At 44.5% G+C, this 19,411-nt stretch overlaps 2 protein-coding genes across 2 annotated transcripts in view; both read right to left on the bottom strand.

The window, feature by feature from the left end:
• BMERB1 (bMERB domain containing 1) overlaps positions 1-13,378 on the bottom strand; it is a 52,375-nt gene extending 38,997 nt beyond the window's left edge. Inside the window, exons 1-2 of the mRNA XM_041462733.1 lie at positions 13,374-13,378; positions 4,759-4,918 (exon numbers count right to left, since the gene is read on the bottom strand). Coding sequence (XP_041318667.1) covers positions 4,759-4,864 — 106 coding nt within the window. The 5' untranslated portion in view covers positions 4,865-4,918; positions 13,374-13,378. The remainder of the gene's footprint in view (positions 1-4,758; positions 4,919-13,373) is intronic.
• MPV17L (MPV17 mitochondrial inner membrane protein like) lies at positions 10,972-18,209 on the bottom strand. The gene is made up of 4 exons (XM_041462734.1): positions 17,906-18,209; positions 16,491-16,561; positions 15,251-15,280; positions 10,972-15,094 (listed from the first exon to the last, which is right to left on the bottom strand). Exons 1-4 carry the CDS (start codon positions 18,204-18,206, stop codon positions 14,915-14,917), a joined length of 582 nt encoding a protein of 193 aa, XP_041318668.1. The 5' UTR covers positions 18,207-18,209; the 3' UTR covers positions 10,972-14,914.
• Positions 18,210-19,411: the final 1,202 nt, after the last annotated feature.

Consider the following 19,411-nt stretch of genomic DNA (forward strand, 5'->3'; position numbering starts at 1 on the left):
CTTTTGAAGCAAATGAAAACCCAAGTTACAGCCTTCCTTCATGAGCTACAAGGGACATTGCATGAGCAGCAATGACCTGGTGGAGGTGATTAAATGGAACATTTTAGGTACACACTGCTAGCCAAAATCACCATTGACTTAGAAAAACACTAAGATGTGTAGGGGAATTTTAGAGCCATCTGACTGCCATCAAAGCAGGTGAGTTTTACAACTGTTCTACAGAAAACAGCCTCCATCCTTTCTAGAAAACCCTTTCTGATTTCAGTGTGGGAATTGTGTCTTGGTTCCACAGATCAGACACAGCTACTTCTCCTCTTGAAGTACAGTACAAATATGTTAACATTAAAAATAATGAATAAGGTAAAAATCTAGAACTGGCAGCATCCTTTGAATCAATGTTCTTTGTTCATGACAATGTTTTCTCTGATATTTTCTAAAAAGGTCTAGGGTTCACTATTAATGTTTTATTTCCGTTTTTTGGTCACTTTCTTTTAAAAAATTTTACACAGTTGTGGGCTAGGGTTTTTTTTAGATGGAGACATGGAGAGAATATTAATTACATTCTCTGTTTGAAGCCCATGTTCAGACCTTCACAAAGCCAACATTCCAGCTGTTTCTATAAAAAGAAGCATAACTGTGTATATCCTTCAGTTAGCCTCTTTCCCACCTATTTAATAGATGGCCTGAATAAGCCTAATTTGTTTTGTGTCTTTTATTGCCTGCAATAGATACAATTAACAATTATGGGGAATTTACAGTGACACAAGGGCATGACTGTTCACTGCATGAACAGCAGCGGTGGTTGGGTCATATAAATTCTTTTTGTGCCTCTGAAACTTTTTTTTTTTTTTTCTATTTTAAATCAGAGTGGAAACATGATGAGCTTGGGGAGCAGTGTTATGAGAGTATGGTGGGCAGGGTCACACTGCATCCCTGACTGGCTGGGGAGGTGTTGCAGTAACAGGAATTTTTAATGCAAAGCACCAACATGGGTTTGTGCATGTCTGTGCAATATGTGGGGTATTATGAAAGAAGACCCAAAGGTATTTTTTTGAATATTTAACTATCAGATGACAGAAGCAAAATATTCAATAGCTCATGTTTTATATATATGTATATTATACAGCTCTGCTCAGCAGCAGAGGATGAAAATACAAACAAGAGTCTTTCTGGCCAACAAGCTTAGAAAGATTTTGAAGACAAATTACATGAATGTGGTGAAATAAATTTTCACATGTGCCAGCCCAGGATCTCAGTGAACCTGTTCTATCTTCCTGCCATTGGAAAAAAACAGAGTGAGCTCAGAACAAGATCCACCCCACTGGTGCTGTTCTGGAGTGCTCTCACAGCTCCTTGCCTGGACAGAACCTGTGCTACAACACTCACAGCAAGAAGGGAAATCAAGAAAAACCACCTGTGAAGGTTTCATACTACTACTGAATCTCATGATGGGAATCTCCAGATTCTGTAGTACTGAGCACAAGGTCCCTTTCCCCTATTCTCCACATCATATTCCACAACAGTCAAAAAGGTGGATCTCTGCAATACAGGAGTGTGGCAGCTCACCTCCAGTGCTGAGTTACCTTTCAAATGAAAACAATAAACAAGTTTCATGGTGCACTAAACTGCATCAAAACATAACCTTTGCTGTTTTCTGGCATTTCTGCTTTCTTACGCTGATTCAAGCTGGATGATTCGTAGCAAATTTTGCATTTAGCTCCAGCCCTCATACAAACTGCAAGAGGACAGAAAAGCTCAGCAGAAATGTATCTGAGAAGTGCAGTGTCCAAAAGGACGGTGAAAAACTGCTTTGTTTCCCTGTGGCTCTTTGCCTGGTGTGCATGCAGTTATTTAATCAGGGCATTACGAGCCTCTGCCAACGGCAAGACAGATGATTCTAAATGAAGCTGTGCACTCAGTAACAAGGACTGACCAAAGTGCTCCAGTGCTCTGCTTCAGAGCAGGCTCCCCAAGACTATGCTGTAAAAATCATTTACTGGGAAGGCTGTAACCACGTTATTATCACACAAGGCTGACAATTCCTAAGCTTGTCTTCTATAAGCATGCACTAGAAAACAGATGAGCTGTCCTGTACATAGTAAACCACCATTTTTAGTGTTCGCTAGTCCTTGGAAATTCCCTCTTGTATGTGAAGAGAAAGGCTTCAGGGACTTGTTAAAGAGACACCTTTAAGCAATTTGCTCCATATTTTGCTTGCACAGATCCTGACAGTCAGGTCACAGGGCATCAGACCCTCAGCTGCTCTGAACCAGCTTAACTCCACCGGTGACCTGGCTGGAAGAGGCCATGGTAGGATAGAAATGTGCATGATGTACATTCCATGGCTGTGAATTAACTCATCTCCGTTTATAACCAACACCCAGCAATGCTTTCAGCACCACGGACAGAGAAGCTAGCACAGAGCTCCCTTGCCATTTGACAAACTGAAGAGAAACTACCGGACCCCCATGGCGTGCGTTCTCCCTGCAATGGACACAATCAGGATGTACACTGCCTGCTGATAAGACTGCATCCCATCACCAGGCACTGACAGGGAGCAGCACTCTGCTGTGCAGTGCTGTACAGATACACAAGTTCTGCCTCCAAAGACATCCTGATTTAATACAAATCCTTGGAGTAAAAAGGGCAAATTCATATGCAGTAATAAACTTCTGCTTTTGTTAATACTCTTAACGAGCATTTCATATTTCAAACAATATGCAAATACCAAGGGCTAATTGTTAACATCAGCAGCAAAGGGGATGACAGTTTTTCAGCTCCTTCACAGACAGTCTGGCGACTACTGTCATCCTGCCATGCAATTTAGGATGACTGTAAGGAAGCATTACAGTAAATAGAAAGATCTATTTCTTTTAAATCAATGCAAAAGTGTGACCAGCAGTCAGTGTTAGTATTTAAATAGGAAAGATAGGTAGGAATCACCTAAACCATTTACTATAAATAGCGTTTTCCACAGTACTTTAAAAAAGTTGAAGCCTAAGAGCAAACAAAAGAAATCAATTATTCAAATATATAATATAATAATTTTCTGCTTTTCAAAGAACAGATCATGGTCTCTAGATTAATTCCTATTCCTATCTAAATTGTTATACACAGAGAAATATTCTCATTGAACAGAAACTAGTGTGTAGAAGGGCAGCTCAGAGCAGAGCCAGGGTGCACACCTGGACATGGGGTCCTAGCCCTGCCAACAGCCCACTCTGGTGCTGGGTACCAAGCTGTGATTTGGGTGGCAGCTCAATGCTGAGCACATATTTTTGAGCAGAGCAGCTCTCCCGCTCAGCCTGCACATTGCTCTCTTCCAAACAAACCACCTTTTGTTCAAAACTTGCAAGGCATAACCTTTCCTGGCACGTCAGGATACCAGGTTTTATTATCATTATTATTACAAGTGCCGCACTGCACTCAGCTCCCGAGTGCTGGAACAAAACCAGACACAGTTATGAGAACAAGGAAAGCACGTCTGTATCGTGCCAGGGAACCTGCAAAACTGTTGCATGTGTCTGACTCAACCAACTCAGTCAACAGCGATTTCAGTCTTCGAGTCCATTTTAGAAAGTGTGGAGTTTCTCAGTCCTGAATCTGTGCCAGGCACTGCAACAAAACCAACACTGCAACTGAAGCAGCAGTTGGAGAATTACACCCTGTCATCAGCATATGGTAGACAGTAACATAGCCATGAAAAACTGAAGCTAGACGTGAAGTATCATTCCAGAACACAGAGCTCTCTGACAAGTAAACACAGCAGATGCACTGGCTAAAATCTGCTGCCAAGGTGCTGCAAAGCCATGCCATGTTTAAAATCATCCAGGTGAGACTTCACAATTCACATCAAAAGATGGGTGGGGAACCAAGGATATCAGCAACCCCAATACCAGCCAAGTTGAAGGTGTCACAACAGATAGCACACAAATCTTATATTCCTGTGGCCAAAACAAACACTTGATGAAACTTAGAAAATATTTTTCTTGATACTGTTTAGTACAGTTTTTGTAACTAGCTTTTCAAGATCTCTTGCCTCAGTGGTTACCTGGAAAATTACAAGGGGTTTGCAAGCTTATTAGGTTGTAAAGAAGACAGTTCTGCCAGTAAAAGAATAATAGCTGGTATCTTACAGACAACAAGTTCCCATGGATAATGTGAATTGGCAGTGATGTATCTTTTAATTACTCATTCCATCTGCACTTTGGACAGGTTATGTCAATTGCTGCTTCCTGGAAAATTATGATTTCAAGAAAGCTCTCCCAGCACGGAACATTTGTTGAGCTCATCAATACAGTGCAACCACTGAAGGTGTGAATTAAGCGCTGTATTGCTGCACCCTCTGCCTGAGATAACAATAAAGTGATCGTCATCTGTGCTTTCCAAACGTGAAACACGTTAAAGACTACCAACATTTATGAAAACCTCTATATTAAATCCCACCTGCTAAACACCGGGGGAGAGCAAACGTCCCAGTGATCCTCGCTCGGCCACCCGCTCACGGCTCCGGTGCCCGCGCCGCGGGGAAGGCAAGGCTGGAGCCGCCCCGGCCAGGCTGCCCCGCGCCCGGCACAGCCGAGCTGTGACCCCGGCACAGCCCCCTCGCCCAGCTCAGAGGGCAAAACGGTCACACGGACCCTGCTCCCCGAGCGGCCCGAGCTGGCCTCGCCCCGCCGGCAGGACCCGGGACCGCCCGGCCCCGCCGCAGCCGGGGCTCCCCGGCCGGCCGGACCCGCACCCGCGGCCCGCACTCACTTCTGCCCAGCGCCTCCGCCTTCCACTCCGTCTCCTCCACTGCCCCGTAGCGCCGCATGGGTCTCTCGGCCTCGGCGCTGGCCGAGATGGACCGGCGGAGCTCCATGGCCGGGCTCCGCTCAGCCCGTGCAGCGGCGCGGGCGCTGCGCGGGGCTCGGCGCTCGGTGCGCGGCGCGGGGCCCGCGGGCGGGGGGCGGGCAGGGGCTCCGGCACATGCTCAGTGCGGGGCTGGGGCGGGGGAGCCGCCACACAAAGCGATGTCGCACCTCGCACATGCTGCACACACGCCCCGCCCGCCCGGCCCTGCCTCCGCTCGGGTGGGCACTGCCCGCCCCGGGGTGCTGCGCGGAGCTCCGCGCCCGCGGCTCGCTGCTGTGGCACTGCCCAGCCCTGCCCTGCCTAGCCCAGCGCTGCCCTGCCCAGCCCTGCCCTGCCCAGCCCTGCCCTGCCCTGCCCAGCTCTGCCCGTCCCTGCCGTGCCCGTCCCTGCCGTGCCCGTCCCTGCCGTGCCCATCCCTGCCCTGCCCTGCCCTGCCCTGCTCCCCTTGTGCGGCCAAACCGCTCGAGCAGGAGAGAGTTCGCAAATATCCGCTGGCTGCCAGGGCACGGTGGAACTGTCCATCTTGTGACCGGTGCAGCGCTGAGCACATTTCTGACCTGAGCAACTGGGGAATAATGGTAACATCCACAGGCACTCATGGTTTTTGCAGTCTAACACATCTCAGGTTCCTGTGCATGCAGTCTTTGGCTTTCCTAAAAGTCCTGCACAGATTGGAATGACACTCATTCCAGCATCACGTTGCCAGAAGCCAGAGAACAGCACTCAAACAAGTGATGCAATTTTGTGTCTCTCATTTTTCATCAGCATGCAGCTTTGCTGCTTATGCAGCCTGCTGGGAATAAAGGAAATGACTTCGCAGGAAGCACAAGTGCGGTGATTATTACTGTTATTACTAAGTTTTTTCTTTTGTTGTAGGGGAGGTTATATGGATTCAATCCCTGAACAGCATTTTACAGTTGGAGCCTACCTTTCCTAGTAAGATCACATTGCACTTTACTGTGAGTGGTACAACTTCTGACATAAAGACAGTGAAGCAGGGGTTAGGCAGGCTGTCCAGTGCCCTACTGCAAATCAGGGGTTTAACACTTTTTCGCTCACTTATAAAGAATCATGGGGTACTCTGGGAAAGCTAACTTGTTTGTCAACTACTTTTGCCTGCAAAGTCTTGTCCTTAATCACTGACACTTCAAAAACACCACCTCTGGATTCAGTGGTACACTTACTAATTGGACTGGCACACATTGATGCTATTGTGTGAGCAATTTCGTTTGAGGAGTGCTACACATGCCGGAGGCCAGAAAACCTCCACATTGCTTTTAAAATTGTAACTGAGAATTTCTCTACTTGTCTTCCTAAGAACTGGAATTAGCCAACAAGATGAGCTAGACAGTTTTAGGACATCTTCAGGGCACTCTGATTTTTGTCTGTCAGCTGTGCTCCCCAGCGATATGCCATGAATTGAGCACCAGACGTGCTGGAACAGCTCTTGCTGGCTGTGGAGTGCCTCATCCTCACTGCTTTTGGCCTTTAGAGACAGAGCCCAAACAGAGCTGTGAGTCAAGCAGAAAAGCTGGTGGCAGGACTCTGCACAGCTGATTTTGGGTGAGAGTGCAGCTGCCTGCTGGGGTGGGCTGGACTGACTCACTGGTAGAAGTGAGGAATATGAGTGTGGGAGGAATAAGAGTCCATCTGGGATCTGGATGAGAGTGGGACTAAGGGAAACAGGCTGACTGGGGAGAAGGGCCAATTTTTAATGGATCTGAGGACTACTTAATTCCAAACCATCCTTTCAAGTTTTTTGGGTAATTACAACTCAACTGCATTGTTTAGGAGATGGGGGCGTTATCCTAGAAATAGTTGAATATTTAAAGCTATGCTTTTGTTAGTATGGCTGAAAAACACCCACTAGGCAGAAACTCATGTGCAAAGAATTTACTTACATAAAGCAAGGAATATATAAGGTGATTTATTGCAATTACAAAGTTTTCACCTGCCCATTTTGAAAAGTCCCAAAATCCAGTATAGGTCCAGTTCTACAGAGGTTTTGCACAAAGACTTTTGCAAGAGTAGGGCCCAAGTATGTATCAATTATTTGCTAATGTAATATCAGCATTTTTGTTAGTGTGACTCTGGAGCATTGCTGCCAGTGGAATTAAATTTCTCTCCTACTGATGATGTCTTTCAGTGGACCTAGCAACATAAATTATAAATGCATTTCTTTACTCATGAAGGCTGGTTTTCTTCTGCTGAAAGCACTGTTAATGCAGAAAATACAAACATTTGGGTCTTTTTTCGCTGCTCATAACATAATGCCTGGTAGAGAAACAGAGGTGCACTTTGCTCTTGCAGTCATTTTCCCTGGCAGCTTCAGTTCCCATTTCTCACTAAATCCTGCCACCAGGAGCTAGAGCTGGGCAGGAACAGTTGGCAAATCCACTCTCCTATCTCTTGCTCTCTGGCCTCTGTCAGACATCACAGATTCCCCATGGCAGACATGACTTACTTAGATTTATCTCAGCTATTTTTTTGTTTTTTTGTTTTTTTGTATAGAAGGTCAGAATACACAGCACAAATTTGGGAAATGCAGCAGCAAAGAGTCAGGGCATAAATGCCTGGTAGAAAGAATGGAAACAATCTGTGAACTTCAAAAGCTGCAGTTCTGGCCAAAACAGAGATTTCAGAAACATACTTCATTAACTTTTTTCTTTCCCATTTTACTTTTGTCTTAGTGAATTCTTTCTACGTTCACTGTCTTTTTAAGGTAAAAATTTCACAGAAAAAGCTGCTAGACCATTTGTCAGATACATTACTAATACCATGGGTAGTGAAGTTGCCTATATAAGAGTCTTATTTTTGGCATTTGGAGCTAAGTCCAGTGGTATGACTGAGCTGACTGCTGTGCAGGTGAGTCACTATGCAGGTGTCTTTTGCATCAGTGATGGGTGTCCATAGCTACAAAAGAAAAACAGATGTTTGAGTTCAGTAAAAATAGATGTCGACATAAATTGGTCTGGGCTATTTTAGACTTGCAAACACAGCAGGCAACAAGTAATATTTCAGCCTGTATGTGGGCATGCCCATTTTGAAGTAATAAGCATTCTGTGCAAATTTTACAAACATGGCAGCACACAGCTCCAGGCACAGCTCTCTCCAGGCCTGAGCCTTTTCTCATTTCACATAGTCTAAAATGTAATGGTGACTTTCTCTAAGCTTCTATTTTACCTATACAAGTTGGTATCTTACAATAAGAACTCAAAACTGGCTGCAAGCTGTGAGGCACCCAAAGAGACTGTGCCAGTGTCTTGCTGATTCCTTCCCTATGCAATGTCCGTGCTCCATTACCCCTAACAGGCAAGTTCACTTCTGTGAGCCATTTCACTACTCACCTCACTGGAACTGGAAGCTATAAAGTCACTGCCCTGACTTCTGAAAGGGTTTCTTTACAATTTGAATTTCTCTCTATATTTGTACCTGTGTTCCATTAGCAAATTTTGCTAATTTCTACCCCAAAACAGTAAGCAAAACACTGTATGGGTAATTGCCATGAGGTATCAGGTGTAGTTACGAACACATAATAATTCATTACTGTATGGTGACCATTCTGAACTAGATATAGAACTAATACAAAATCCTTCAGTGTCATTGGCATGTCATGGCTAATCAGCTGCAGTTAACAGTCTTGTTACATTTTGAATGTAAAAATATGTGATGCATGAAATGGAAGCAGCTGAACACCCTTGGTAGGTGAGTAAAGGTGGGTTTTAATTCCCAGAGAGATGTAAGCAATGGCAAAACAAGAACACCACAGGGCACCAGTCTCTCAGAGGTAGATTTCTTCAGGCCAGCATAGAAAAGGAAAAAGCAAACAAATAGAGGTGGAAAAAGGAATCATAAAAATTTGTATTTTCTTTCCCAAATATTTGAGCAATGAGAGGAAAGCTGCTATCCTGGCAAATGAAAGAAAAATAATGAGAGTTTGTTCCTGTGCGTGCACACACTAAGTGCATGCTAGCTACAGTAAGGTACTAACTCCAGGGAAGAGTTGTAACTTAAATTTCTCTGCCACCAAGTTACACCCTGTAAAAGGATGCACAATTCAGAATGAAGCTGACACTTCCTCCACAGCCAAAGGATCTCATGTGCTGCAGAACTTTCTGTGCATGGTTTGAGTCCATATGGGCCAAACCCTGTATTTATCTCAGCCATCTGGGTGCTTGTGCATTTTGGTTCTGTTGTAACTGGATAAAGCACAGTGACAGAAATGGGGAACAGTTCTCATTCCCAGCCAGTTCTCAATGTCCCAAAATCTCTGGTGACTGAAGTACCTGATGGGCTACATACCCATGCTCCCTCCTGGTCTCTCTGATTCTGTCAGTCTTGAGGGGGTAAAATGGAAAGGGTGACTTATCAATATCCCATTTTTAAGGTCTTCTGGCAGAGGGAAGCATTAGCATAGGTGTCCCTGTTCCTCACTTACACAAGCCCCAGGTGTGTGCACACTCACCTGCTGCCGTTTTCCCCCTGTTGTTTTACAGCCCCACTTCATGACTGGTTTTCCCTGAACACAGCAAACAAAAACACCCATTCTTCAGTTCCTGAAGCTCTCTCATGTACCCTCTGCTACAGCAGAGCTGTCCTTGACAGTGTCTTTTCTGACCCTACTTCACACCTCATTAGACTTTTCCAGGTCCAAGATTTCTTTCAGCACAAAAAGGTGTAATTGCAACTAGTGTTGCACAGCAGGGAATGACACATTCTGCTACATTCTTTGCACTAAACTGTTTTTCTGTCTGGATACAAGGTGCAAGATTTTTAGGCACAACCACAATACATTAATAAACTGCAAAAAAAAAGGGGGAAGGCAGTGTTTATTAGGGTGGATGATGTTGATAAGCATATGCAACACATGCAGACATGTAATCTGCATTCTTTGGTCTTGTTTAACGTGGATTACAGGAGCTTCAGTCATGGTGGGCTTAGCAAGTGCATGTGAATTCTTAGTGCAACTTGGACATTAAAAGAGGACAGACAGTCCTTGGCTGCTTTAGAACAGCAATACTAGGCAGAGGTAGAAAAAATATTATCTGAGGCATATGTGAAAGTCACTGGGATTAAAACAGCATTACTCTCTCCATTTAGAGGTTGCACAGCAAAAAAAGGGTTTGCAAATGAGCTTCAAGAATGATGTAGCAAAGGGCTAACAGAGCTAAAGCTATTACAGTTTATCCAAGGAATAAACAAAAACTCTGCTTACCACTACATGCACACAGAAGGCTTTGCCTGCTGTACCTAGTTGTTAAATCTTGTCAGAAGGGAGTAACATTTTATTAGAACGTTAAGGCTAGATTGATGTGGGTAGGTAATAAAATTTCATATGAACACATAAATAACTTCTTTGAGACACAGAATCCTCTGGAAGTGTTTGGATAAGTTCCTAGAAGATGGCATTGAAGTCAACATCACTGGTTTGATTCAGGAAGAACTCTTTGCTTTGCACTACCCAAGGATTCTGACTGAGTGATGCTTTTTCTCCCTCTTGGCCTTGAAGTCTATGAAACACAATTTTTCAATTTGAACTCTTTCCATAAAGCTTCCTCCTCATTCTAAATATACAAAAAGTTACAGCAGGGAATGGAGGTGGTGTCTCTCTTCCAGTTGTGGAATATATTACTCCCTTCAGCCTCAAATCTCCTGAACCATTTCCTTCCCAAGGATATCCCACACAAACTTGACTGAGTTAAGTCCTTCAGTGAGGACCCTATTTCTAACCTGTGTTTTCTAGAAAAGTTGTTTATGTGTTTTTCCTACCTAAATTCCTCCATTCCTCCTGCAAATATATTAATTATCTAAAGAAATACTTATATCAAAATTTTGCATCTTTTAAATAAAATTCCACTGGCTTCAGCATAAGACTTTAAAGATAGGAGTTCTGTTCTGAATTTATTCAGAAATGGCAGATGACTTAATATATGCAACTAAACTCTAAAGGGAGTGAATAATCCCTCCTTAGTTTTTACTCTGCTGCTGTGTTAAGGTCTGTGACATCAAATTGAGCTCCTTGCTGCATGTGGTCCATGAGATCCCAAAATAACTTTACATATGATCTGGCTTTGTTTATACACATATGAGTTAAAGCTAGACAGAGGCAAAGAACAGCATTTAATGTTTATTAAGCCTTTGCAAAAACACAGACAATTTCAGTCAACTTGAAATTCATTATTTTAGTAAAATTCAAGTATTTCTTGCACATCTCACTGGATTGGCACTAGCAGTAGAGGCAGCAGCATAAGCAGGAAGCACTGGCACTTACAGCAGAGAATTGGAAGGCTGAAGCTGCATAGATTTCAAAGGTTGTTCTATAAAGAGAACTCAACATATCAGATATGGTAACAGACTAGAGGCAGTTTCACCTTCACTGCAGCAGGAACTGGTTATTTTATGCTGTGTTACCGGGTGGGTGCTTCTGGTGTGAAAAAGACAGAAGCCTTCTGGTGAATTTTCCAAGAAGGATGTATTTAGCATACTAGTAAGCACAGAAGGCTCATTTACATAAAATATTTCAGTAGAAAAATAAATTTTGAAATTTTCATTTTATCAAATTCAGACTCCACCTCTCCACAGCCATCCAGAACAACATGGAGCCGGAACTGATATAAATGTCTGCTCATCCCATTTGCTCTTAGAGAGGATCCACGACATAAAAACATCACCTGACTGCAGGCCTAATAGCTACTGGCAGTGTGTTGCTCCTTCCTGAGCACCTCTGTGATGTAGAATTCTGTTCATCCTGCTGGTTGTGGAAATCTGCATGTTCAGCTGGCAGTAAGATCAGTGCAATTCCTGGAAATAGTCATAAAGCCCTTATGACTGTTTTTGAAAGGGTAGCAGAGAGACATTAAGATAAACCTTGTCCATATTTTTTATTTTTTCTTTTTTTTATTCCCCCAGGAAATTACTGAGTTGTTAGAAGAAGCAAACAAAACTTTACATATGTGTCAAATAGGGTTGGACGAGATGAGCTGGGATGGACATACAGATGTCCTTTCCAACCTCAGCCATTCTGTTATCCTGTGAAATTAATCTTCTAAGCCAAAAAGGTATCAAGGAATAATGAAGGCTCTAACAACTAAGGGATTAAGTCCTCAGACTAAACTGTCAGAGGAAGAAAATCTTTAGAATGTCCATAAATTTATGCGCACTGAGAATTGTCCCAACGCAGCTTCATTATTTTGCATTTTGTGGGTCTGAAATGTTTGTCAGACCAATCAGTGCTCACAATTAAAAGGGAAAAACCACTTTTTTTTTTTTACGTGAAAAGGGATTTGTGTTACTTAGCTGTCAAATGCCTTAAAAGAACCAGAGAAAGTGAAAGGATTATGCAGGATCTAAAGTCTACTGAAATATAAGAGCCACAGCCTTCCATTACATGAAAGAACTGTACTTCAAGTAATAAAAGATGGAGAGAAATACTGAACTCCCCAGCCAGAGAAACCTGAAGACAAAACAGGATTTAGCTCAAATTCCCAAGCAAAAATCTGATAGCACAAAAGCAAGAGCAATAAAGCACAGCTTGTATAAGCTTTTAAGCCATTTAAAATAAAAGATGGATCTTCCATTTATTAGTTAGTCCTGATGAAAAAAGGCATCAGCATTATACAGATCATGAATTATGAATTCTTGATTCATCTAGAAATTCAGTTTCATCTACCATAACCATGAAGAAAGATTTTTGCTCTGAGTTACAGCAAAATATCACATACTGCTTACAGTAAACTAACAACATTTCTCTCTCTCTGTAATGACATTATTTTCCAGTTCCCTTCTCCAAGTGAATGCTATTAATTATTAAACATTTAAGGCACAAGCAGAAATAAAAATAAATAGCATCTTTAAAAAGAAAAAAAGTTAAATACTTAATTATCACACCTTACCTGAAAATTTTAGCTCTTACTAAATAGAACAGATTTTAGAATACCAGTCTGATCCCAAAAATATCAACATAAAAAAAAAACCCACTACTAAAGTTGCTTCTTTATCCTGAGGACTTTATACACACAAGAACAGTTGAACAGCTACAGCTGTCTGAAGCATCTGTTCACTCATTTTTTTAAATAGACAAAATTCAGTAGTTCCTCTGTGCATTCCTCCTCCTCCTGGGATGTCCAGCATCAGCTCAATTCACACTTTGTGATTCATGCAGCAACATCCAGCAGGGGAATTCAACTCACCAAATATAAGTATCTACAAGGAAGGTATTGACACAGCAGCCACTCATCTGAGCCTCCACCTCACAGAGGGGCAGAAATGGGCCCTTCAGTGCACATTTCAACATGCAGGGTTAAACCAACTAGCCAAGCTGGAGATCTCCATGCCAAAGGTGTCAAAAGTCAATTAAAATTAATTCCATCTTGAGGCTGTAGGCAGGTGGGCTCTTCCACATCTGCCTGTGCAGCTGAAGATGGAATTGCAGAGACCTGTCCAACCTGAGAGGGAAGGCACCTCCTCCCCCTGGCTGCCAGCAGAACAGGCTGTGGAAGCAGCCCCCTGCCTTCTACCCTCCTCCACTGCTGCTGTCCCCTGCTCAAAGCCATGTGGGCACTTTGCATCACTCCTGAGCACTGGGTCATGCTAAACAAGTTGATTTTAACTGAAACAGATTGGGCAGTGCTAGCATGATCCCTTTCCCTTTCTCAGCTGAGCAGCACTAGGCTCCTACAGTGACAAATAATTGTTGGCAATATATTAAGCAGTACAACTGCAGGCCAAAAGAATAGATATTTATAGCCTAAGCAGGCTTTGGGACACTATTTAGACAAGGCTGAGGAATTCAGACATTCCTCAAAGGGGTTTATTATTGTTGTAACAGAGGGATGAGTCTTCTCTTTAGAATCAGACCCATTAAATCAGATACTTTCAAGCTTACAATTTAGTAACTTCAAGGAATAAAATCCCATTCTAGTATAGGAAGGGCTCCTTTACTGGTCTGATTTAAGCTTACTGCAATCATAGAAATTTGCACAGTTCCTGTTTTGAGATACATATGCACATTTAAAAAATACCCGTATCCAGACCTGATCCTCAAGCTGACAAAGCAAACCCATAATTAATGCTCACTTTCCCCTAATCTCCTATGTATAATTACCCAGTGTCTTCTATGAATAGGAATGTTTAAAAGCCATTTGAGGAAAAAATGGAAGCTCCTGATATATATATATAGCTGGATTCTCCCATTCATGCTACCTTCCTTTCCATGTTCTTTTTCTTTAAAATTTTAATTACATCTTCAGCATACGAAACAGCTGAAAAGAGTAGAGGAGTCAAGACTCCCACGGCCCTCGAGGAGCAAAGGAAGCAGAGGCTGCACACAGAACCAAAGCTCCCTGCAGTGCTTGGGGGGTTCCACCATGCAGGAGCTGCTTGACTGACCCCAAGGGTCAATGGGCAGCACCCACCCCAAAGGGCTCTGACCAAAGTAATCTTTATTCTCCCAGCTAAGATAAAACATGTACAAATATAATTCAGGTTTGTATATTCCATGAAATAATCAATTTCCTATATAAATTTTCATGTAGAATAAAACACTTTGGCCCCATAGAAATGTGGGCTTTACAAACACAGCACTTTTGTTTCCTCTCAATTAAACAAATTCAATGCCACTTCTTAGATGTGGAATCCATTAAATTTTGTTCTGCAAAGTAATCTTGCATTGATAACAATTGTCAAATCCAACAACTGATGATTTAATGTTCTATACTCCTTTTTCTAGCAATTACAAGTTGCTTGAAAATTAAATTACAGTTAATATTTCTCCCCAGTGAGGCAGTCTGACATGATGTACAAATGCTTACATTGCCCTGTAAGTCAGTTGTTTCCAGATGAGATGCGCTGACAGCATGAAAATAATTAAATGTCAATATACAACTGGCCTCTTTTATGAAAAATAAACAGGCACAAAGACAAACTGTTCCACTGCTTATACTAACCACCAAATGTTGAGATAACTGCTTATTTTAAACACAACATGAGGCTGCAGTGTAATTTACTGACTTTCACAAACCCAGTTTAGCAATTCAGAATGTGTTCAGAAGTAAAGTTCTTATTTGTCTGATGATTCTTCATCTGCATTGACCTTCTCTCCTTGGAGCCACATGAATGCTGACTTTGCTGTGCCATCTCCACTCTGTTGGGAAAAGCAAATGAAGGAAGCCCAGACAAAGCCACAGAGCCCAGTGTAAGCTGTTCTCAGGTGAACTGGGATCAGGATGAAGTTTGACAGCTGTGTGGGAAGGAGAGAGAGCTCAGTTAGTGCTCCAGGCACTGTTACCCACCCAACACCTGCTCTGCTCCTCCTGGGGTCAGACACAGCGTGGACAGGACAGGATCCCAGGTTCTACAGCAGGGAAAGGCTCACAGAGTCACCCTGAGAACTCACCTGCACAAAAGGCCAGTACATCAGTCCTGTCTGAAAGGAAAACAAATCATTTGTTATTCTTATGGATTTCAACCACCAAGATTCATTTTTTCACATTCAGTGATGACTGAAATGTATTTGAGTAAAGTTAATAAAAGCTGTTCAATTATAAATGGAGTTGCTTAACCTAGAGGTTGCAATATTAAACTTCTAATGATCTTCATGAGCTTCTATGCTTTGAGTTTTTCAAACACATTATTTTAACTCATTTTAAATACAAAACCCTGAGCACAGTTAATTCTTCACAGACATCTGACACCAGACACAATAAACGCATTTACCAGATGGGTGAACAAATGTTTGAGCATGTGAACATTTGTTTCAGCCATTAATGAAAAATACCACTGAACACTATTTATTTCACACTTGCAATGCTCCTTCTACTTACTCATACACGTAAGGCATATTTAGAAAAATCAATGGATAATTTACTCATAGAACATAAGGCTGATAGAAACCTTATGTTTTGATAGGCTATAGTGGGCACTGCTTTTAGCATCATCTTCCATAGGAATAAAAAAAATCCTTTTCCATCCTACCTATACAGTTCTACAATATGAAGAGAAATTCACATTGCAATCACATCTTCTCCTGTTACTTTTTTTTCTCCCTGCTAATCCATCCATCATTCTTTTTGCATCTGAGAAACCTTTAATATTCTCAGCTTGCTCAACTCTGAGGCAGCATAGATAATTTTGTCTTGTGTATGCAGAAATGCAAATCAAAGCCAGCTGTTTACAGCAAAGCCTTCTTAAAAGAAGGGGGCTTGTTTCTGAAAGTGAGAAGATTGTCACTGAAAAGTACAGGCTAAAAATGATTCTCAAAGCAAGTGTCTCTGTAATTAATTCTTTTAATAGCTGTACAAGTGTTGTCAATAGTATCACTAACTGAACACTGGTGCGTGGGTAGTTCCTAAGACAAAAGATAAAAAAACCCAGAATCAATGTTGTATTGTAGGGCTGTCATTCAAACAGAGCTGGGTGCAACTGTTATGTATATAAACACTGTACATTTCAATTTTTAAAGGCATAATTTCACCCATATGGCAGCACTGCCCAACCCTCACTGCCTTTACTTCACATGACTGACTTAAAGCTTGGAAGGAGGGAAGGAAGGAAGGAAAAAAAAAGTGTTGGAGGAAGGAATATTATCCTTTCTTTGTTCTTGTTTAGCTGTGACATAAGTAAATTGCTTGCCTCACCTTATACGTATTCCAAAATTTCTTTTTACAGTCTGAAAAGATGTCCTCTTTCCTCTGAAGGATGCTCATACCTAGTGGTAAAATATTTACAACAATCAGAAAAAGTGCAAAAAATGAAATGTTCAGATTTTGCAGTGACATCCCAGACCCTTCTCAAAATACATTATAACATCTTTGAAAGAAAAGCTGATATTGTTACACAAATACCATTCTGACTGCCTAATAGTGGTACATGAAATCTCCTCATCTATGGACTTGACTCCCAGCACAGGCACCCGGGATCAGCTGGGATTTACTGGGTGTACAGGGGTTGTGGCATCTGTGCCATACCACACACCACTGGTGTAGCGGTGGAACAGAAAGGATAAAAGCACCTTTTGCACCCACAAGAGAGAGAATAAGGCATTTTGCACTTAAGCAGAGGCTCCTTAGTCTGACTCTGGGATCTTTCTGGGTATTCCCATGCCTTGGGGTTATCAGTCTCAATGGATACATTATTTTACTGCTACCCAGTTCAGGGACTTTTACTAGCCCTTTTCTAGTCCTTCAGATCCTTCTGGTCCTTGAGCAATTCTCAGCTTAAGTTGTGACATAGTTAAGATCTTGAGTGGAAGTATCTGGTGTTTGATTTTTTTTCTTGCTTCATTTCTCTTCAATCACAAATTGAGTAATTTCCCTGATGGAGTGATAGAGTGCAGATCTCCCAACCCCAGACAAAAAGAGGACCAATCTTACTCTTCTACCACATTAAGTTAAATGAGAGCATTTAATTACATTAGTCTCACCTATTAATTCTCTTATTCCCTCATGTTTATTTCTGAAATAGATACTAGACTTCTTTAAAGTATCTTGTTACTTGTTAGCTTTTCAGATTAGCCATTAGTAGCATGCTTTATTTCTATAGACTCTCACAACGGAAGCTGGTTCGCTGAACGATGGCATTTCCTGACACACCTGTGTTTTGGAAAATGAGACAGCTGATGCTGAGAACAGAGCACAGCAATTCAAACAGACATGGATGCTGCAATCCTTGTAAGGTGCTTTCCATTCTTTGCTGCTAATTAAAAGCTACGCGCCCGACCGAGCTCCGGGCCTCCTTTGGTCCAGCACCCCTCCTGGAAAGCTCTGAAGTGCCACAGGCGGTTCAGCGCCCGCGCTCCCCGCGGGCATCCTCGGAGGGAGCTGCGGGGTCTGCAGAGCCCCGGCCGCGGCCCCGCTCCGACGCCCGGCCAGCGGCGCTCTGGGGTGCGGGAGCCGCTCCGGGCGGCCAGGGGGTCCCCAGCCACCCTTGGCGTGGATGCCGGTCCCGCTGCCCGCCGTCCGAGCCAGGCGCGGGTCGCGGAGCGGGGCCGCTGCCGGGGGAGGCGGTGGCCGGCGGCTGCGCGGGGCTCTGCGGAGCAGCCCCCGGCACTCACCCGTGTAGAAGGCGAGGACGGCGACGGGCGCGCCCAGCAGCTGATCGCAGAGCACCTTGCCCAGCACGGCGGGCGGGCGGCGGCCGGGCAGCGCCCGCTCCAGCGCCCGCAGCCACACGTAGCTGAAGTTGCCGTGGAAGGCCAGGGCCACCAGCGCCACGCGGCGCGTCTGCGCCCAGTCGGGCGGCTGTCCCCGCAGCAGCTGCTGCGCCGCGTCCCCCGCCGCGAAGAGCCCCCCGTAGAGCAGCACGTTGCACAGCCAGGGGAAGCGCCGCACCCCGCGCAGCAGCGCCCCGGCCATCGCCCGCCGCCGCTTCCGCCGCTTCCTCCTCCTCCTCCTCCTCCTCCTTCTTCTTCTCCTCCTCCTCCTCCTTCCCACGGGCCCGCCCGCCGCCGCCTCGCCATCCCCGCGGCCCCGGAGCGCTCCGGGCGCGGGCCGGCGGCGGCCGGGTCTCTGTGCGCGGCGCTGCCCCCCGGGCTGAGGCGGCTTTGCCCGCCGGAGCTCTGGGGCAGCGGCGGAGCTCCCGGGCGTGTCCCCCTCGGCCCCCACAGCCGCCGGTGTGACCGGCATCCGTGTCCCGGATCTGGACCTAGGCAGCATAACTACCAGGAAATGCTTCAGGAGCGGGTTTTTTGCTTTCTTTAAAAAAAAAAATGATGGAGCATATTTCCCGTCAGCGTTAGCCCCACGGGCCCGCCCGCCGCCGCCTCGCCATCCCCGCGGCCCCGGAGCGCTCCCTGCGCCGGGGAGGGCCGGCTCCCCACGCCGGGCCCGGGTGGGTGGTGGATGGCCCCGGGTGATGGCAGGGCAGCCGGGCGTCAGCTCGGGGGCTCGCTTCTCAAGTGCCTGTGCATTCACCCCGAAGATGTAGGTGACTGTGTCACCTGTGCTTTGGCCTAAGTAGCACTATGGGGTCACTGTGCACTAGTGCCGCAGCTATTGAGTGACAAATGAAAACTAGGCACTGTTTCCTTATTATCTTTTTTTGTAATCATTTCCTTGTTCCGTGCTTACATAAGCAGGTTTTTCTTTTCAGTTTTGCCCGTTTTGCAGTCTGAGCAGGGCCGATGCACACCTCTGAGCAGCAGCAGCCCGTGGGGCTCCTCTGCTTTGCCCTCTGCTGCTGAGACAGCTTGAGGAGAAAGGCAAATGGTGTGAGGTTATTGAAGAGACTCGTGTACACAGCTTTGTACACACAGAACCAGTGCCACAAAGCGGATCTGAAGTCCTCACGTAGTGAGGTGACACTGAGTAGTGGCAGCACGTAGTGAGGTGTCCTGAAAGACCTTGGCCACGGAAGGAAAGGAGCGCGTCCGGGAGCGCCGGGAGCTTCCCCTTGCTCCTGGCAATGAGCTCAGGCTTGACTGAGGGAACCATCTCCAGGCAGGAGGTGATAGTTCGCTCTGTGACCTGGATTAGTGCCTCTGAAACTATCATGAATTCTTCCATGAACAACTAAAAATAGGCATGGATGGCTTGTAGACCCAAGTAAAATGTAATAAGCG

Source organism: Pyrgilauda ruficollis, unplaced genomic scaffold (assembly GCF_017590135.1).
Source record: "Pyrgilauda ruficollis isolate IOZ18807 unplaced genomic scaffold, ASM1759013v1 scaffold16, whole genome shotgun sequence".
NCBI lineage: Eukaryota > Metazoa > Chordata > Aves > Passeriformes > Passeridae > Pyrgilauda > Pyrgilauda ruficollis.